This window comes from Branchiostoma lanceolatum, chromosome 4 (assembly GCF_035083965.1).
Source record: "Branchiostoma lanceolatum isolate klBraLanc5 chromosome 4, klBraLanc5.hap2, whole genome shotgun sequence".
Classification (NCBI taxonomy): Eukaryota; Metazoa; Chordata; class Leptocardii; order Amphioxiformes; family Branchiostomatidae; genus Branchiostoma; species Branchiostoma lanceolatum.
The window spans coordinates 18,103,636-18,124,625 of NC_089725.1; the positions used below are offsets into that span (position 1 = coordinate 18,103,636).

The 20,990-nt window shown below is 41.0% G+C and overlaps 2 protein-coding genes across 3 annotated transcripts; one reads left to right on the forward strand and one right to left on the reverse strand.

Moving 5' to 3' along the window:
- Positions 1 to 46: 46 nt before the first annotated feature.
- LOC136433066 (small ribosomal subunit protein eS25) lies at positions 47 to 4,035 on the reverse strand. The gene is made up of 5 exons (XM_066424857.1): positions 3,937 to 4,035; positions 2,659 to 2,783; positions 1,017 to 1,182; positions 606 to 680; positions 47 to 121 (listed from the first exon to the last, which is right to left on the reverse strand). Exons 2-4 carry the CDS (start codon positions 2,761 to 2,763, stop codon positions 607 to 609), a joined length of 345 nt encoding a protein of 114 aa, XP_066280954.1. The 5' UTR covers positions 2,764 to 2,783; positions 3,937 to 4,035; the 3' UTR covers positions 47 to 121; position 606.
- On the forward strand, positions 3,999 to 20,779 carry LOC136433053 (AT-rich interactive domain-containing protein 4B-like). 2 transcript variants are annotated; one of them, XM_066424833.1, is made up of 22 exons: positions 4,147 to 4,256; positions 5,151 to 5,203; positions 7,561 to 7,671; positions 8,462 to 8,530; positions 8,952 to 9,042; positions 9,257 to 9,336; positions 9,933 to 10,130; positions 10,649 to 10,699; positions 11,247 to 11,329; positions 11,578 to 11,657; positions 11,930 to 12,057; positions 12,434 to 12,503; positions 12,623 to 12,717; positions 13,314 to 13,414; positions 13,647 to 13,917; positions 14,238 to 14,437; positions 14,743 to 14,910; positions 15,149 to 15,525; positions 15,946 to 16,008; positions 16,375 to 18,279; positions 18,535 to 18,693; positions 19,114 to 20,779. In XM_066424833.1, the coding sequence occupies exons 2-22, from the start codon at positions 5,192 to 5,194 to the stop codon at positions 19,206 to 19,208; spliced, it is 4,407 nt and encodes a 1,468-aa protein (XP_066280930.1). In that variant the 5' UTR covers positions 4,147 to 4,256; positions 5,151 to 5,191; the 3' UTR covers positions 19,209 to 20,779. The 2 variants fall into 2 exon arrangements, with proteins under 2 accessions (XP_066280928.1, XP_066280930.1); XM_066424831.1 differs by lacking the exon at positions 5,151 to 5,203 and having other exon boundaries at positions 3,999 to 4,256.
- The last annotated feature ends 211 nt before the right edge of the window (positions 20,780 to 20,990 follow it).

Genomic DNA, 20,990 nt, shown 5'->3' on the forward strand with positions numbered 1-20,990 from the left:
CTGTACTACCTATAAGACAAACCCAAAGATGAATAGAAAAGCCAGATAGTTTTGGTCAAGATCACGTCAAGCTTTATTGTGGTCCTTGAACATTTTACTAATGTCCCCTCCTCAGCACAATCTGAAAGACAAAAATGGCAACGATAAGTTGTTGAGTTTAAACACGAACATTAAAAATTAATATCTCTTAAGGTTGCAGTAGACAAGCTGCAAGCCTACAGTAGCCCATCACTCTTCATTTGATTCAGCTGTGACCAAAGGAGTCCTAAGATTATGATCTCTTTTCACATTTTGAAGTGTGATCAAAGCACATCGAGATCTTACTGTTGAACAAGACAGGTCTTGTTTCCTTCATGTTGTACCCTACTGCCATATAATTACAAAGACATCTATCAAATCATCTGGGGCACTTAGTTACAGGTTTGTGTAGTAAAACCTTTGTTGTATTGATTTTACTTTAGAAGAAACTTTCAAGAAATTGGACACAAAACAACTCGTAACAAAATATACTACATTCAAAAGTAACAAGCCAACATGAAAGGAGACTTTACTCTTTCTTTCTTGTCAAAAAAAGATAAACATTGATGGCAAGAAAAGATACCTACTTTACTCATCTGTTTCTTTGGTCGCTCTTGTGTAGATGACCTGGGCAGAGTGCTTGGAAACAAGTTTGATCATACCTGCAGGGCAAAGGTGTCAATACATGTGAATCAGTGTTCAACCATTGTTTAATGTTGGAGGAAAAGCACAAAGAGGGTCAGAAAGTGGCTACCCATATCATCTGAAACTTTTTGTTGTAAATCATACTTAAAACACTGGACAGTGCAGATGACAGCTTTATCCATATGCTTTTCAAAGATTTAAAAATAATGTTTACCGACAAGACTACTCCTGGGAAGCAATTCTTTTTTTTCAAAATCTTCTCAAAATCCAAATCTACTTGAAACATCAATGTCAATCAAGACCCAAATGCTACATCTAGGTCTTAAGACATGGTTTCCAGATTTCCTTCGTACCTTTGCTGTGAAGTTCCTTTAGAGCTGCCCTCGCCAGAGACCCGCGGATTTTCAATCTCTCAGATACGACTGAAGGTGTGATGAGTTTGTAGCTGGGAACTTCCTTGTAAAGCTTGTCGTATGTGGCCTTGTCGAACAGGACAAGGTTGTTGAGCTTGTCACGAACCTAACAGCAAAAGAAAGATAATGAACAGAAAAGTTTAGCAAACATTTTCCATGCATAATGGAATTTTGCATATTTCCCCACATGAATGTTCACACATCTCCTTTATCATCTGTTTTTCTGGTGTCAATGATTTAATGTATTTTATACCCAACTTGACTTGACAATACAGAAGAGAAGTAACAGTAAGATTTCAGTTGTCTCAAGAGGTGTCCTAAGAATATATCTGTCAGCATCCCCTAGTATTAGGGTGAAATCAGACAGTATTCTCATCATTGACAACACTGACTTTTTTGTAGCAATCTTTGAAATACACGTAACAGTACTAAACTGAAAGATAATCTTGACACATTTAACTTGAAATCACACTCTGAAGTGACTACAGCCTTTAGAAGCTACTTATCTAGGACCTACTACCTACTGATCTTTTAGGAGCTACTACTTTAAATGCATTTAAGTTTGCATGGTTTTAATTCTGCGGAAGGGAGAAAATTAATTGTTCCCGGTGGTTTTAAGTTTGCGTTTGAGACAATAGTAGACAAGGGGGTAGGAGGGCAAAATATTTTGTGGTTTTAAAGTACGAGTTTACCGCAAAACCGCTAACATAAAACCACCACGAACATTTCTGCATTTACAGTATTCAGTAGCAGTTACTGGCTCACGTGGCACATGTCAAGCAGCTATATATGTAAAATTGATCGGCTGGGTGGAAAAGCCATAAAATATCAGTGATTTAAGATCCCTACATCCCCAAATTCTACTTAATTGCTAGTAGTACTGTAAATATTCAATGTTAATAAGGTCATGAATCAAAGGCACTTCTCTCCCAACCACCAGTCATTTAATGGCCTATAAATATTACTATTAGTCAATCAGAGAACATGCTGGCTTTTCTGGTCTGTGTGGGTACATGAAAAATGTAGGCAAAAGTTGCAGGCCTGTACCTATACCTAAACTGATATGTTAGTAGATGAATTCTTTTTCAAGTACAGTACATACCCCTAGTACAAACCGAAAGGCTCCTTGTAATGCTAGTTGTTCAATCTATTAGTATTACTCAACTGGTTTGGCTTCTTACAGATAGACAACATAGAGTGAGAACATGTAAGGAACAATGATATTACAGTTGTCTCAAGAGGTGTCCTAAGAATATATCTGTCAGCATCCCCTATTAGGGTGAAATCAGACAGTATTCTCATCATTGACAACACAGATTTCTCTGACTTTCTGGCCTTAGATTACAAAGAGATGTATTAATGTGCTTTTTGGTGCAAAAATCTGCTGACATTAAACATGACTGTTGTCATACCCTCAGAAAGTACATATATATTATGACAGTGAACGTGTTATATTTGATTCTGACCTTAGTACTGTCATGCATCAGTAAAAGAAAAGCATCAATAAAGCTAATTGAACATTTGTAACGTTTTAAGGAGCTTCAGTTTAACTTTAAGGTAAATTTTGCAGCATGATATTTACCTTTCCTTTCGACCACTTCTTCTTCTTGGCCTTACCCCCGCCGCTTCCAGACTTGGCCTTTGCCCCCTTCTTGGCATCCCCTTTAGTGTCCTTCTTGGGCGGCATGGTGCTGGTTCAGGTGGGTCCTACAAGAACATTAAAAGTCAGATTGTACTTCCAACATTTTCACATGTGTTATCAGTGATTAACAACTACTCATATATGTGACCTAACTCTTAAAATTGGTGTGATATGGACTGGCATTCCCACCATAGCTATAAGTTATAACATAGGCTATTCAGCATCTGCCATTTTACGTTGGTGGAACCTCGCTTCAGTGTTACACACAACCCTTGCTGTATGTTTTGTCAATTACTTAGCTGTGAATAGATCATGATACAAACTGCACAAGTAACCAGCTGTAAGTAACTTTAAAACTACAGTTGTCTCAAGAGGTGTCCTAAGAATATATCTGTCAGCAGCCCCCATCAGGGTAAAATCAGACAGAATTCTCATCATCGACAACGTAGAACTTGCATCACCACACCAGCCATCTTTGTAGCAAGTATCAATTTACACAACATTATGGGACCCATTTTTCTATCTAAATAATGGTAAGGGTATCTTTTGTTCAATATATCTACTTTTTACAGGTTGACACCAACTAGATACAGAAAATTCACCAAACAATGTAAGTTTTATCATATCAACTGTTTTAAGATCTACATTTGACAGTCATAAAACAATTTGGAGGATAACATACACAGCTGTGTGACTTTGTGCTGATCAATTTACACGGCCTTGAGGAAAGCCTTGTCTTTACAATCAGAGCAGAGATTGTTATAAAAAGTAAGTAAGGTGAACCATGCTTGGAGGCCTTGCACATGGCAATACGATTAGTCATGCTTTTCCCTTTTCATATTTTCTCAAGCTTCGAGTTAAGCTTTTGCACCATAATCTTTAGAACATTATCGTTCCCCACGTGTGCTGTTTGGTTTGATGGCATTTGACTGCCGCTTGTGAATTTAGACCGAGCAGCAGCTGGCTAGTATTGTGCAGCAGGTACAACACATGCAGCTGTCCACGTGATCTCCAGTGCAAATGAGCTGCTCCATTTTGCAACATGGCGGAACTGACCTCCCCACATTCTTGGACCAAATAACCCCACTTTTGAAGCATAAAACCGGATAATTTTACCACATGTCACTAGAATAGGACCTTAACTACAGTTAACATGGTGAATGGTGGGGCTAACGGGAGTAAGGAGCGAGAAATCCGGACAAAAAGACGGCGTGTCACCTTTTTTCCAGACTCCACCACGTCCAAAGGGAAAGAGGACGATTGCGCAGGCGCGCTGCGGCATGCTGGGAACGGAAGCCTCCCTGGCACGGCCTCACGTGACCACTGACCAATCAGCGCCGGGGACCCCCCATGTCAAGTTGTTGTTTCGTTCTCTTTTTCCTGGGGAGCTGAGCAGTGAGACTCGCCAATTTTGCAAGTTTTCTCGCCGGTTTCTCGGTATTCCGTCGGTGAATTTTCACCAATATTGCGTCAGAGTGAGCGAACATTGTCTAGAACCTTTGGGCCGAGTTGGAAGCAAATCGGTTCAGGGACCGATGGTAAGTACGCCGGGAAAGGGGTGAGTTGGCATGTGTGGGGCCCTATGGCTCCATCATGCTTGTACTTGCTTCTCCCCTGTCTGTTATACCAGCTGATTTTTGCTGTCCCGTGCAGGAATTTTTTAGATCTGCTAGTTGCTGATTTGACAATCATGTCTCTAGAGTTACAACACTTTATCTAACCCTCGTAGTCGTTCGTTTAGCTTCCCAAACGGCCGGTGTGGCAAAAAATTCGTCCGGCCCATGGAAGGCGGGTCAAATAATTGCCCAACCGGCAGCTAGCGCCAGTCTTGCAAACAAAGATTTTCCACTCTTCTACGAAAGCCCGTGCTTCAAACTGATACATTTTCCGCGACTGTCTTGTTAGCATATTGATAACAATGTGAGGAGGAATATTTAGGGGGACAGGTTTGTGTGTTTACTGAAATCTCCAAGGACAGGGCTGTTGTGACGTTCTCCCTGCGTCCTGTGTAGCTATGTTGTTCCATGATGGCCTTCCTCTCAGTGCTGTGCTCACTCAAATCTCCCCGCCTACTCGCGCTAAATCTCTCCTGAGTGAAGGAATTTTCCTCAGACTTTAGCCGTTCTTTGTACCTGTAATACTTGCGATCGTCTTATGGTTATTCAATGTGGCCTTGATTAAGCTAAAACTGAGTGGTCCCCCAAAAAAATCGCGCTATGTGCTCTTTTCCTGTAGTCGGTCGGTGGGAAAACAGAGTGGATAACACATCTGGGTGTGATCCCCTAGCACCGTGTAATTCCCACTGTCAGAACTTGGGACTTCATATTGTCGGTCGACCGTGCTTCTGTTTTGTGTGCTTTCATGTTTACCGAAAGAAATATGTGCATGGACTTCAATTCGTAAAGAACACTGCCAATTTTTCCCTCTGCCAGATCACCATTTGCACATAGCAGTTCAAGCTAAGGCTGGTCAGATGTCACGAAGGGTAAGGAAAATTCAACATTTTTGTTTCTGATCAGTCCCAAAACTTTCTACATTCTCTCTGTCTGTCCTGTGTTTTCCAATTATTAGCAAAGAGACATCACCATTTCAGATATCAGCTGTTAGTTGCACAAACATTAAATCTGTGATGTAATCGTCCAATCCATGCACATAAAGTAACAAATGCGCAACTATTTTCTTGACTCTACACCTTGCAAAAATGCCAACATTCGTAGATTTGTCTTATAGTCTAAAACAAAACAAAACATGCAAACTTCAGACTAGACCTGTAAACACTCCTTGTATCTGGGTCTCAAGGTAAGGTGATGGGTCTGTGGTTATGGTGCTTTGTCGTGTATGTATGTTTCCTTCTCGCCAGCCTTAACAGTTTTACAGGGAAATGTTTACATTGTCAATTTTAAAAGAAACATAAGATAGTCTCCTCACCAGAGCAAGGTTAGACGGTTTCCTGTTTGTGGTCTCGTATTTTGACATTGTACCCAGACCAGGTCTGTCTTTTTGTTTTTTCTGTTATACTTTTTTCAGTGCTGAGAGGTGAGACGGTGTTGCAGTTTGACTACCGTAACACTAAGTAACAGTACACCTCAAATGCATTAATCCTACCTACAGTTAATGAACAGTTTTGTTCACCATATTAGACAATATCTTTACTGTGTGTGAGGCTTGGACAATTTAATCCTATTTTTTGACTTTCAGATCTGAGTCTCTCCATGACTCATGCATTTCCCTCCCCACAGCTAGTGGTGACTAAGCTGTCACCGAAGGGTGACCTCTGGCTACTTCTGCAGACACCACTTTAACACTGAACAATACCTTACAACTGTCCCACCCAAGAAGTCTTACCTGGCCACACCCTCGCAAAAAAAGAGCCACAAGATCACGTTTTTTTGTCTTAGTTATTGCTCTTGTCTTATAACACTTTTGTCTGTCGTGAGTTGCAGAATCTTGGATGAAGATCACCAGTTTTATTAGATTGAGTGTTGACATAGAACTGTTTCAATTTTAGTTGAATGATGTACATCTCTAGTCGCTGACAACACTGGCTCCTGCTGTTCTTCGACCAGCTCCAGTTGTGAAATAACACCGTTTATGTCTCCCCCTCTGTACCAACAGGATGAAGAGGTGGATTCCTGTTCATGGAGAAAGAAAGCTGTCATCTTCATTTATTGATTTTCTCAAGTCTTGACCTACTTAACTTGTACCAACTCCCAAGCACGATCCAGTCATCATGTTTTCTATTTGTTTCAATTCTATGTTGGAATTACACAGGAAGAATGAAAAGTAGCGTTAGAACATGTCACAAGTGAATCTGGCACACAATTTCATCTTGAAGCGAAACGTGTTTGTTTCCATATTTGGCCAGCCATTTAATCTTCATGTTAAAACAAAAGGAAACAGTGGGAAATATTTGCTGAAATTACAAAATGCCAGCTCCTGTTCAATTGTTAAAATCTTTTATAATTTGCTTTTTCTTCAGGGCTCACAATTTTAGTCCTCAAAAAAGTCATGAAGCCACGTAGTGGCAAAAGGCCAAATCCGTTGATATGGTATCATTTTTTTGAAAGAAAGAAAATGATTTATAGGTTTGTTAGCACGCAACTAGTATGACAATGCATGTAAATAATAGTATATGTCATCCATGAAAATGTTAGTATGCTGTTGATACTGTGATTGTCTAGAAAGGAAAAAGGGGTAGGTCATATAAATAGCCCACTTGATTCTATGGGTGCCCAAAATAAGTACAAGAGGAATGCTGGTGAATGTCAGTTTGGAGTCTCTCTGTACGAACTGCTGGTCTATTGTTAGGGAAACAATGTTGTAAGTGGCTAAAAGAATTGGAACATAAATGCCATTGGAAATAAGATGAGTATTAGAAAGGTTCCCACAATTTGACATGTGGTGTGACGATATGATAAAGTTGTTTGACATGTCATCAAGTAAACTTATGTGTCCATTAATTGGTCAAAGTGATTAGTGCCATCTTAGAAATAGGACATTACTCCATCTGGTGTCATGTCCTCATGATCATTTATGTACCCACCCTTTGATGAAATTCAACATGTATTTTCTTTTTGCAGAGGTGACCACAGTTGTCAAGCAATGGAGGAGCTATGTACATAATGAGTCAAGGTTACCATTGAGACAATGTCGGTCAAACTAGAATTTTCGACAAATTATGATTACAGCTGTCAAACTCTTTTCAGAAGTAACACAAAAACTTTCCATGTTTATTGCAGGAAAAGTGGTCATCAAGATCAATTACTTCTATGTAACTTATGAATGTCTTATCTGATTAGTTATGGCTGTTGTATTGACACATTGTTCTAATGTTCAACCCAGGGTACAGAAGAGCCCCCGTTCCTGTCGGTGGGCACTGAAGTCAGTGCAAAATACCGCGGTGCATTTTGTGAAGCCAAGGTCAAGATAGTCAAGAAGTTGGTGAAGTGTAAGGTAAGAAGCTATAGTATTCTAGATAAATCCCTCTTTGTACATGACATTCTCATGTTCTCCACCATATTGTATTGAGGAGTAATAACTGCTTGTTTGCTTATTGTATTTTCAAATTGATAACTTTTTCGATTGTTTTGATTACAACTTAAGAACTCATTAGTCAGCATCATATGTATAGTGTTTTTTGCTTTTGTAGAACTTGTTGGTCAAATAAAAATGTCCCAGCTGACTATATTCAACAATGTAATGGCAAGTTATATTGGTAATTAAGCTTGAAGAAATTCATGGCTGCACTAACAGGACTGCCATTTGCTCTGTTGCATTCCTTCCTCTTGTCAACAACATGAACCACTGCCCACCACAGTGGTAGCCTTCATTAAAGCATATGATTTAACACAAACGTATGGAAAGTTGGCAATGTTTTCAGGTTTCAGAAAATCCCTTGTATATTTTTCCCCTGGGCATGATAAGATAACTGCCACAATGGCACTTTGTTGTATCCAGTAGGTGATCACATTGGTAGTCCCCAAATCAGCCCAACTTGTGAGGCATATTTAAATCATTACATAACTGGCACATAGCCAAATCTACAGCTCAGTGCCCTACCTTCCATAACTTGCACAACTTGGTAATCAGCCCCCATTACAGCATAGCCTGTTCTTTTGTTGTTATATAATCAATGCCTTCAGCAGGATAAGTGCTTTTCCCCGTAATTCTCTTCAAATAGAAGAATTGGCTAAGATAGATAATTTCATTTATGTAATTTTCTTATGTACTTCTTCTCTTACAGGTGACTTTCAAGAATGACAGTTCATCAACACAAATCACAGATGATTGTATCATCAAAGGAACTCTTAGGGTGAGTTATTTACAGAGGTTTGAATAATCATGCCAGACATTGGACGGACCAAACTATTGTTAAGTGAGACACACTAATAAAGTTACATTACATGTTGATGGTCGCATGTTGTACCGCCCCTTTCACCGTAAACAAGCTGAATAAACAATGAAATGAGGTTATGTCCAAAATGTGTTACATGGTGATGTCACTATGTCATGACTTCATAACTACACTCTACTTAAGATGTTTCATCTAGATAAGTTGTATTCACTGAAGTAATGTTAGTTCATGTTAGTATATGGCAAATACATCTCATTTGTTTTGAAATTTTTTAACAATATCCACTGACTACAGTTTCTTTGTGTGAGTTAAAAAGATTCTACCGGAAATGTAAACTTTTCCAAACACATTTTAACTCACTTCTCACCCCTTTTCTTAGGTGGGAGCCCATGTGGAAGTTAAGACTGAAGAGGGACAAGTCAGGGAAGCTGTCATCAACAAAGTGATGGACAGCAGCACCTATACTGTTGGTAGGTTACACTTTCTAGACATTTGATTGGTTTAACTTCAGAAAATTTTCTTTCTTAAATGTTTTCTTTTGATGTGGCCACTTTCCACTAGCTATAGTAAGAATTGTGTTTCCATTTATCAATAATAAAGCTTGAACTTGAAGATGTTACCATTCATCCCAATGCCTTCTATGTGTCTGTCTTGGCGCTCATTGTCCATCTTGGTCCTCCCCAGTATTTGACGATGGAGATGAGCGAACATTAAGGAGGACTTCCCTCTGTCTGAAGGGAGAGAAACACTTCAGTGAAAGTGAGGTATGTACAAATGACGTTCTTTTGCTTTTTTTAAAGTATTCATGTGATACAGTCATCTCACCTTTTGGGCTGTACTTTATTGTAATTTTAGGTTGCATCTCCAATTTGGTTGAAGAAGGTCTCTGTAAATATTCAGTTTTGTCCTTGACCTTTCCATAGTTCAAATATGGCTGATTAGCCATTAACTATTCAGTATTAGCACAAGGGACAAGGTTGCTTCAGTTCAGATCAGGAAACTGAAACTCACTGTTGATTAAAGCAAACACTATTGAACCTTATGATTATTTCACAAGGGGATACCGTTATAAAACAGGTTCCCCACCAAAATGTTTGGTCAACTTCACAACGAAATAAGACTCCTTGTGCATCAAGGAAAATGCGACTTATAGAAATATTTCAATGACCAAAAATGTCATTTTGTACTGACAATAGTCTTCCTCCATGTAACTGTATCATTTCAGTAATGACAGGCAGCTAAAAAGGCACGTTCATACCCCAAGAATGCCCTTAATTTACTGCGATAACCTATATCATACTACAAGTATGACCAGGGCCTTATGTACATGTACAGTCTTTAACCATACCTCTTTTATCAGACCCTAGACAACCTCCCCCTGACAGACCCAGAGAACTTCGGTACACCGGTTGTGCACGGCAGTAGTAAGGGAAAGCGGCGGCGGCGGCGCTGGGGAACGCCCACCAGGGTCAGCAGTGATGAGGAAAGCGGCGAGGAGGAGACACCCACGCCCAAGAAGTCTGCTTCAAAGTCCAATAAGGAGAAGGAGGTTCGCAAGGTGAGGGCTTTGTTTGTTTATTTGTTTGTTTATTTGTAGTGTAACATGCAGTCAGGGCCGTCTAAAGGCTATTTCAAAATGCTAGCCATGTGATGAAGATAGAAAACATCAACTCTGTAAAGCAAAATGTTGACTATCTAAATAATTTCTTGTACAAAGTATGAAATGGTTGCAACTTAACCCATTGGGGTCAGAAGACCAATGGGCTTATCATTTATTTGTTTCCAATAAAAGGACATTGGTATAGTATACTTTAGTTACTAATGAAGTCATGTATACTGAGCGGACCGCTCTGGGACGAGTCTGGTACCGCCGAGGACCGCGGGCGGAAGTGGTCTGTCAGAGCGGAGGTGCCGACGGGGGGTGAGCACGTGCGGGCCTGCTCGGGGCCCGTCGGTGGGGCGGGGCTTGCGAGGCCAAGCCAATTAGCAAAAATGATTTTAATCATTATATACATGAATAGTTTCCCATAACTTCTCTGCATCAGGTCAATCCTAAAATGTTATTCCTTTCACCAGGTCCTGTGTGTGGAGTCTACAGATAAGAGAAGAAATTGGTTTCCAGCATTGGTATGTACTGGATCAGATGTAACATTTACTGGTGTTTTTGATGTTAGAGCCAGGATTTTGATTGGTTTTTATGCCAGTGCCATTCTAGTTGCATCTACAAGTGGATCAATCAAGTAAAGGTGTTTGTTGTTGTAGATACTTGACTAAAAAGATATCAGTTTTATTGTCTAAGAACCCATCAGTCCATAGTGAGGAAGGGGGTCTGGCATTCATGGTTTTGTAAACATGATTTGAAAACATGATTTGTCCAATTTTCAGTCAGTGACCATGTCAGATTGGAATATAGATTTGACTTACATCTTCTTTTAAAAAACTCTGAGTATGCAGTCATTTTGTGCAACTCAAAAGCAATGCATAAACAGAATGTCTGTGTTGCTGTTTTTGTATGTGATGATATTATTATGAAAGTATGGTATGGACCCATTGCCTGGGGTTATGTTAGAAGCGGGTAACTATAACATGAAAGAGAATGTCTTTTGATGTAGTCTTATTATGTACGGTACCCTTCATTTCCATTGCTTAAGATTTGACCTTGTGTCCCAAACAGGCTGTGAACCCCAGCAGTGCAGATGTGAAGCTTACAAGAGGCAAGGACCAGATAGCAGTGCGGTCATTCAGGGATGGGAAATAGTAGGTCTTATTCTTCAAATTAATGATAATGCAGATGATACAAGCCAGTAAGGCATGGAAATATAAAAGGCAGGCATAACTCTAGCCATTATTTTATATATGTCTGTATATTCTTTTCTGTAAATTATGTTTGCACTCTGCCATGGATGCTATGTACTATTCTTGTGTATTTGTGAGTATTGTTGTAGTTTTCTAATTTTTTGATAAAAAATGATTTGTGTTGTTCTAACATGTAATTTTCCTTGTAGCCATGTAGTGAACAAGGAGGACACCAGGGAGTTTAACAAGGAGCAGGCAGAGAGGATAGAGAGCCCCTCCCTCAAACCTGGTCAGTATACAGGCATGGTGGAAATGGTTCATGTTTTTATCTTTGTATTTATGTGTGGGAATACTTCAATCCTGAAATGTTAGGGCTAAAGGGTATCTATACAAACTCAAATCCTCAGATTTAACAACATACTTGAAACCACAACTGTTTGTCAACAAGATGTAGGTTGGATAAGATTTGTGTTAGTACATTATTTTGTTCCTGTCCGATAGTACGTGCACAGTGCACAAGTTCTCAAGTAAGCGGTGCTAAGTTCACCTTTTTGTCCACAGCTATTGACTTGGCCATCAAGTACTTGGACACTGGGGACATCCCCACGTCTTGGGACAACAATAAGAAACGCAGCAAGGAGGAGAGTGATGCAGAGGAGGGCAATGAAGTTGAGGAGGAAGATGAGGAAGTAAGAGCTGCATGTTTTGATTTGTGATCTTATAATGGTTAGTATTCTTGAGTGATAATGCTGTTAATTTATTGGCAACCTTTTAAGGTCTTCATAGAAAAAGATATTGTGACAAATATTGTAAGCCAAACTTGAACATCTGCAGTGAAATTGTGGGGAAAGGTCACATTCCCCTGATCTTTTATGGTACAGTCTATTAATCTGGGATTCTTGCAAAAATGTCTGTGATGATGAAGATAAATCTGATAGTGAGTGAGCGTGAGTGAGTTGAGTGAGTGTTGATGACTACTGTCTGCGTATCTCAAGATGTAAATTTAGAAATTATTACCCTTCTATGTGATGTAAACCAAGCCTGACACTTTGTTTCTGTCCACAGTCCTCTGATGAAGACTCTGAAGAGAAGGAAAAGTTCTTAGAGGATCTATATAGGTTTATGGAAGAGAAAGGTAAGAAATAAATAGCATTCTTCCTATGGACCATGTTGTTGTCCCATTGGTTTGGATGGTGTTGGAAGCTGCTATGTCTTGTGGGATGTATTCTTAAGACTTTTGTTGAACTCTTGCAGGTACTCCCATCACAAAGCCCCCAGTACTGGGGTACAGAGACCTCAACCTGTTTAAGCTGTATGAGATGGTGCAAGGCCAGGGTGGATTTGATGAGGTGAGAATTGTTGCTTGTGTTTCATATCCTATCCTTTTGTTTAGATGTATATTTACCAAGACCTTTTTAAAGAAATAGAAGCTTGTTGTTAGATCTTGTTTTGAAAATTCTGTTTTTTATTTTTTTCTGATTTTGTGTTCGTCACAGCACTTTATTACTAGTAAATGTCACAGAACGTTGTACAATGTGTGGCTTATATTAAGTTTCTAACAGAACATTCAGATTTGAAGACTTTCAAGATGGTGTCCAGATCTAGATATAATGAGTTCGAAGCTGACATTGTAAACTCATATTTCACAATAGATAATTTTGCAACTAACAGCAGTTCATTGATGTACAGAAACCTGTTTAACATATGTAAGTTGTATCCAAAAATGATGTGATGTGAATACAGTGAGAGATATAGAATGACTAAACAAACTTTCCACATAATCCCATAATGGTTTAACAATTTTACAATCAAAGAAAAGGTGCTCTATATATTCTATAATGTCGCAAGAAATACTGATTGTTGATTTGAAGAGGAAACACCTTAAATATATCATGTCTGCATCAAACATAGAAAAATGTGTTTAATGTCTTGTTCCATTTCCCAGGTGACAAAAGACGGTGGACAGTGGAAGGAGCTGTACAGTAAGATGGGGATTCCAGCACAGCACTCTGCAGCCTCGCACAATATCAAAGCTGCCTACAAGAAGTGAGTCCGATACTATTATTTTCTAAAGTACATTGTTGGAAAGACTTCAAATGGTACATTAGGTCTCTATTGTAAGTAGTATTTAATGAGAACAGTTGACAATGTATTCAAATTATATTATCTACAATGTATAAAGTATTCTTTTTTCAGAAAAGATTGAAGCTCTTTTGTGATTGAAGCTCTTTTGTTTCACTTATTTCTTAACTCTAAACGATCTGTTGGTATGTTATAGGTACTTGCACGATTATGAGGAGTTCAAGAGGAAGCAGAAGCAGCAGGGCACCCCCAGGGCACGGGGCAGGCCTCCCAAGAGTCCCCGCGGGGCGGACAGGTCTGAGAATAGGGAGGAGGACAGGAAGGACAAGAAGGAGGAGGAGAAGAAGAAACAGGACAAGAAGGAAGAAGACAAAAAGAAGAAGAAGGAGGAAAGTGATGATGAGGGAGACGAAGAAAAGGATCAAGAGGAAGAAGCTAGACCAAGGAGGGGGAGGAGGCCATCTTCAGTATGTTTGAATTTATTTCAACTGTGGGCAAAAATAGCTAAGAAACAACTCTTTACTGTAACATTGTAGAAAACTGGCAGAGGGCTAAGCTTTACAAAGGCGTGTAGAAAATTAACCTTATCATAATCTGAAATTTCTTAGAAAGCCTGCTTGTGGACTAATCTTTTATCACTTCTTTCTCCAGCCAAGGCTTACTATTTCATTACATCCTTGGCTTTACTAGTTTATAGATCCTGAGATGTTCCTTATTGCTAATAGAATTTGTAGCAAACCTGAATGTTTTTGGAGGTAACCACAATGTATGCATTTGATGTTTTCAGGCAAGAAGAACACCCGTGCCAGAGAAGAAAGAAGACAAGGACAAAGTGAAGGAGCCTGAAAAGGCTGCAGAGAAGGGCAGTAAACCTAAAGAGAAGGATAAAGACAGCAAAGCTTCCAGTAAATCTGATGATGAATCAGAGGAAGAGGAAGATGAAGCTGAAGCAACAAAGGACCAGAAGAAGGAGGAGGAGGACGCCTCGTAAGTCCAATTCTTTATTGTGGGTTTGACACTAAAGTGTTCTACATAATGTAACTGCTGGGAGATTAAAGACGGAATTGTTTCTTCTTACAGGTGTTGAAAGCTATCAGTATTGTGGATTAAGTGGACTAGGCAGCAGTAGTGCTTCAGACTAGTCTCGCCAATGCCTTGTCTCCAGACTGTTGGAAAACAGTTTTGTCTTTCAGTGTTTTTTGGATTCTGCATAACTTGTTGTAAGTCAAAATTTGGGAAATGTTTGTTTGTTTGTTTGTTTTGTGATTGTTGTAAACTGTTTGTTCCTGCAGTGATGAGGACGAGAAACATCCCCTGGGAGACTACGGCATTGGGGATAAAATCCGTGTGAAGTACGGGCGTGGCCGACAGCAGAGGATCTACGAGGCCAAGGTGCTGGAGGCTGAGATGGAGGAGGGAGAGCTGATGTACTATGTCCACTATGCAGGATGGAACGTCAGGTCGGTGTTTTCACCATTGAATCATAAGGATTGTTCAATCAAAGGCTGGATGTCTGATTGAGTATAAATTCTAGTTCATGACAGGTTCTAAGCCAAAAGATTTAGAATTATCTGTGCTTGTATTGATACTTGTAGCTACTGAACTCTGGGCAACATTGTAAGTCTGTGTTTAGGTTACCTTGTTGCTATGTTGGGACAAAAATCTGCTATACATGCTAATGTCCTCTTGTAATCTTAGGTATGATGAATGGATCAACCTGGACCGTATTGTTGGGCACATCGACAACAAGTCTGCCAACAAAGGCGGTAAGAAGGGGGAGCCAGTCCACTCAGCAAAGAACGGCAAAACCCCTCCTCCCAACAAAGGCCTGGGGAAGCGGGGACGACCGCCAGGATCCGGCAGGAAGAAGGAAGATGACGACAAGGACGACAAGGAGTCTACAACTTCAGAACCAGCTCCTCCGACCCCAGAGCCTCCCAAGACACAGCTCAAGAAGACCGACAAGACGGTACAAGTGAAAGTGGAGAGATTAGAGAAAATGGAGTCTCCCAGGGTGGCCAGGCTGACAAGGTCCAACAGCACAGCTGATGCAACTCTGCCTTTTGACATTGAAGGTGAGAAGAGGGCAGCAGTTATGATAAAGTCTTAAAGCAAAGTTTAGCTCCTGTCAATACTTACTGTTTCACTTTATCTTCACAGTAGCAAAATTTCAAAGTGTAAGGAAATTGGATATTTTCACTGAACTTAAAGTTCACGGTGGTGATTTACAGAATGAAGGAATCATAAATAATTACAACAGGTTTTTCACAATGATGATAAGATCACGGTACAGGGGTTACCGTAAAAACAGTGAACATAAAGTTACAGTGAAAGAAATGAGAATTACAGTACCAGTAGGTGAGTGCATCTGCAATTCCTGCAGTGAAATAGATAGTTTTGTTGAATAGGAAAGTTGGTATACTGTTGTTCTTCACTGTATTTTTGTAACTTAATGTTAACTGCATGTGTAACTTTTATCTTCTGATGTTCTTCAGCTTTGAAGCCCAAAAGAACAAGGAGAAGTTCAGGCCAAAGTGTCACCGAGCCTCAACCATCAGGTAGACATTTTTCTTTACTTGTTTCTAGCAACCTTGGTATTGCCAGCATATCATATAAAGTTGCCTTGTCTTTGGATGACGATACATGTTTGATTACAATGCAGACACATTTCCAGGACATGTTTACTGTCAGGACATTAATTCAGCCTGCCTCAACATACTAAATTTGTAGCTTCTGCAATTATCGGGGGTCAAATGAGCACCGTATAGAGAGAATGGTGCACTGGTCAGATAACAGTCTGTGTACTGTAAATTGTAAATCGTAAATTGTATCAGCAATGACATGAAACCATTTCATGTGTGCAGTATACAGTGGTAAACTGTAGATTACGTCAATTGCTATATGCTTGGACTCTTGTTCTACAGAACCTCCAAGTAGTCCTGAACAGATTGCAGAAGAAGCCGAGGTGGGAGAGGAGAGGGAAGATCACTTTAAGGTAGCTGCAAAAGAAAGGGACGAGAAAACTACAGTTGAGGAGAAGCCAAAAGAGGAAAAATCAAGTACAGAAGTTGCTTCTGTAGATGAAAAGCCTCCCACGGTGGAAGAAAGGGTAGATATCAAGAAAGATGCTGTGAAGGAAGAAGCTGAGACAAAGGAGGCTTTGTTGAAGGAGGGAGACAAGGAGGCTGAGATTGAGAGGGAAGACAGCAAGGAAGGGAAGAAGGAGCAATCGAAGAACAAACGCAGAGAGTCGTCAACCAGAAAAAAAAGGAGGGAGTCAGTAGAGAAGGCACCACCTGAGATTGAAGACACCAGGCAAGAGGTCGTGGACACAACAAAAGAGCTGGACAATGCTGAAAGAGTAACTAAGGAGGAGGAGGAGGAAAAGGTTGCCAAAGAACAAGAGATGATGCTGGCTGGTGGCGACACTCAGAAACTTCCTACTGCCAAGGATGATGCAAAGGAGCAGCCGTCTAAGGATGAACAGAAAGAAGATCCTGAAAAGCAAGAAATGCCTCGTGAGGAAAAGGAGGAGGGAGACGTGGAAAAGATGGAGAAGGGAAAGAAGAAATCAGCTAAAAAAGGCAAAGGTCGTAAGTCGGGTGCAGATCAGAAAAGCAAGGCAGCTGAAGAGAGAAGGCATACTAAAGAAGAGCCTTCACAGTCCTCAGAACACACAAGAGAGGAGGACTCGAAAGATACTGTTAAGCCCCAAAATGAAGACCACATCAAGGAAGGGTCATCCCTCTTGCAAGAGGCTCCTAACAGTGTAGCCCTCCCCATAAAAGAAGAAAGGCCCTTTGAAGAAGCAAATAAAGAAGAGGCCCAGGTAAACAGGATATCCCCGCCTGAACCAGTCAGCTCTGCCCCTACTGTCACCCCCAACTCCACCAGGTCCAAGAGAGCGTCCTCTCCCACAGATACTGCATTCACCCCTCCCAGCAAGAAGACCAAAGGCAAGAACGACAAGTCCGACAGGTCATTAGCGAGAAGCGACAGGTCGTCACCGGTACCCGAGGCCAAGTCTAGGAGAGGGAAGACAGACAAAGTGGGTCGCACGTCCCCCCGACAGGACAGGTCGTCACCAGTACCAAGCTCTGGGTCCAACAAGAAGACCAAAAAGGAGAAGGTGGAGAAGGAAAAGGTTGAAAGAATATCCCCCGTTCTGCAGGCTCTGCCTTCCATTGCTGATGCAGTGAAAAGTGATCAGGAGAAACAAGTGCCAGAGAAGGCCCTGAAGAAGGAGCCGGAGGACAACAGAACACCTCCAGTTCTCAACGGCCTTCCACCCACCCCTCCGGGCATCGCCCCTCCCAGCATTCCAGCCACGTCTGTGCCCGAGGAAAAGTCCGAGCCCCCCACATTAGAGGAGGCTTTGCCGCCAAGAGGCCAGGAAGAAAGCAAAAGCACTAAAAATGAGATGGACATGAACCTTGAGTTGGACAGTGTGAGTGAACAGCCAGGCGTGGGCAACGAGTCCCCCGTACAGGACAGCAGCACGGCCTCCTCCAGTAGTATCGGCAGCGGGAACATGCCCACCAACGGGAGCACCAGCGCCAGCGGAACGGAGGCGGTGACGCCCAGCAGGAAAAGGAAGCACGAGGACGTGGACAGTGCGGGCAGCAAGCGGAAACGCAAGCACCACAGACACAAGAAGGGGCGGCACCACAAACACAACGACGTGAATTGCAGCGACAGCGAGTCTTCGGAGAAGGACAACAAGGATTCCCACCACAAGCACAATGGCAGCTCTCCTCGGAAACGGTCCAGGTCTCCCTCAGATCCCACGTCACCATCCAGGCCTCCCAAGTTCCACTTCAGTGTTGAAGGTAAGCCCGAAGATTGCTTGGTCTTTTTCTTTAAACTGACAAGTATTTTTTGCAGATGTCAGTGTTATCTTTTGTTATGTATGCTAAGTGATTTCCAGTGTCCTAATGTGAAAGGATTTCTTGACGGATTTTCACAACATAAGTTATCTGAAATTTTTACAACTGCAACTCAGTCCAATTCATTAAACTTTATAATAATCCTGGCAAGAAGCCTACAGACTTTGTCCTTGATGAAACCTCTATTTTCCTTGACAGAATCCCTGAGGTACCAGGGAGATGCCAGGATAGACTTTCTACAGACGAAACTGCAGGAGATGAAGACAATCTATGGAGCCCTGAAATCTGAGGTGGCCTCCATCGACCGCAAGAAGAAGAGGCATAAGAGGAAAGAGCGAGAACGGGCAGAGAGAGAAGGTATTCAGGCCATATAAACTGTTGTGTACTTGTACTTGCTGTTAAAAGTAATCCCTACCCATACATTTGATTGCCACTCACCATGTGACGTTTCTAATGAAAGCTCATCTGTGTTGGTAGAGTACATACCATAAAGTTTAGAGCTTTAATCCAACACAAATAAGGGACTCACCCTGAATTTTCAGTCAGAACTCCAACCTTCCTCAGATGTTTGATTTACCCTCAGATGTGAGGTTTCTGTCGCTCAAATTGAACGGAATGTCATCATTTTTATCACATGATTTAGCATGGTAAATTTGCCTATGGTTGGAAAACTTCTTCAAGCCAACTAACATTCATTGACTGCAATCACTAGCAACATTGTCACACTGGCTGGAACTCCTGTTCCACTTTATTGACTTGTCCATTCTCCTCTTGCAGCAGCTCAGACTTTGGCATCGGCAGCCCACAAGACCACCTCTGGTAACGTGAGCAGTGTCAGCAGTCCTTCCACAGTGTCGGTGGAGTGCAGATAGGCCTCGTCCACTCCACCAGCTCTTCCAAAGAGCAGCTAGCAAACAAGGGGTTTACAGGGTTCCGAACGGTCCACTTCTGTCTGGGGGGGAACAGGGGCATCCTCTGGTGCGACAATGAAATTTCTAATGACATGATTTCCCAAACATGGTATGCCCGCCTGAAAAGTATGACCAATCTTGACTGAAACTGGCTGGGAGTATTATAGTAGTTTGTTGTACAGATTTTGAGAATGTTTATGTGAGAGAATGGTTTTATTATGGGCATACAGGGCAATCATGGATGGACCGATCTGTTGGGATCGGCTGGATTATTTTGAATGCGATGTTCCCTGTTCCTTTGACAAAATGGACCGTTCTACAAGGCATGGTGGGCATGGCAGACCAGGGCAGTGTTAGTTAGCCTATGTGTTCTGTGGGACCAGGCTTGTGATCCATGTAGTCATCTTGTAGTCTCCCAATTAGGTGACCAACTGTCCCTTTTGTTCCTGACCAGTCTGTCCTAGGTTAGCTGGCTAGATCAAGTAACAAAAGTGACAAATGTCCCTCGGACTAGCTCCTCCATCCAGCAAAGAGAGGTACTCTCCACCAGTGAATATTGACCAGTGTTTACAGTATTGAAAGAGAGACTTGATTTCTTCCAGTTGTATAAGAGCAATACATGTACCTGTATGAGATGCTGTCTGTCGTGACCACCATGCCTAAACCCTTCTACGTGGGCCAACTTTAAACTTTAAGACCTCCAAATGCTAGTGAGAGAAATTTATTTCTGTGATAAAGAGAGCAAAAAACTGTCATTTCAGATTGTTCATATAGTCCTTCAATGTCATTATTTTCACAGAGAACTTCAGTGAAGGTACAAAAATCCATATATTTCATGAAGTTTTATACACAGTTTTATGCAATGCTACCGAGAAGCAGACATTTTCCAGTCTGCATACAAGTAGTGGACTGGATTTTTATTCTTATCCCCATTATTTAATGTATTTGTTGCCAAAAGGTCCCTTATTTGTTTATATTATTGTGGATATCTCATTATTTTGATGTTGATTTTTGTACAGTAATTTTAAGGAATTGGAGAGAGTGTAGGAGAGGAAGACAATGTCAATCGAATTCCAGAGGCCAAAAATTGGAAGATTTACAGTATGTCTTTATGCTGATTCCATACCTGGCCACGCCTTAATCTGAGCTGCATTAAACATGCATTGTGCCACGTTGTTGGCCTATTGAAATAGCAAATCAGAGAGATAACGTGTAAATTGAGGGAACACCTCCACATTTTTTATTCTTCCCTTCTTACCCCCACCCCTTGTACATGTTATTGGTCTTTTCCTGGTATATTGGTGAGGAATAACTCGGCTTATTTGCTGAACACAGGAAGAGAATTTTTGTCTGAAAATTCCAATGATGTATACTGCCATTATTCCTACTTCCAAATTAATTATTAAGATGCGTGGCTGAGAATCTTGTAGATATTTCTCTTGTAGACATTATTACACGAGTCTTGATGGAACATTTCTGTGTGCTAACTTGACAACCACTAGATAAAATAAATCAAGTCATTTTACATTCAAGTGAGACGGCTGTGTTGTATTTTAACTGTGTCCTGTGTGAATTCCTCAGTTTTGTAGCAAGCAATTACAAAGAAGTCCATGTATTCAATGAGCAGCTTAAGAAGCTTATCTTTGCTTTACAGAATTTCTTACAGGTATGGGGGGCTGTGTAATTAATGATTAGGCCACACCATTAGATGTTCTGGAAATTGTTCAGCAAAACTTTTACCAA

Bases quoted from the DNA above. Each gene is read 5' to 3' on its own strand.
- LOC136433053 (XM_066424831.1), top strand. From the start codon at position 3,999: ATGCTGGGAACGGAAGCCTCCCTGGCACGGCCTCACGTGACCACTGAC. The intron at 9,043-9,256 runs GTAGGTTACACT...GGTCCTCCCCAG, and splicing joins CAGCAGCACCTATACTGTTG to TATTTGACGATGGAGATGAG. The intron at 16,009-16,374 runs GTAGACATTTTT...CTTGTTCTACAG, and splicing joins CACCGAGCCTCAACCATCAG to AACCTCCAAGTAGTCCTGAA.
- LOC136433066 (XM_066424857.1), bottom strand. From the start codon at position 2,763: ATGCCGCCCAAGAAGGACACTAAAGGGGATGCCAAGAAGGGGGCAAAG. The intron at 1,183-2,658 runs GTAAATATCATG...TTTTGCTGTTAG, and splicing joins AGAAGTGGTCGAAAGGAAAG to GTTCGTGACAAGCTCAACAA. The intron at 681-1,016 runs GTACGAAGGAAA...TTTGCCCTGCAG, and splicing joins AAAGGAACTTCACAGCAAAG to GTATGATCAAACTTGTTTCC.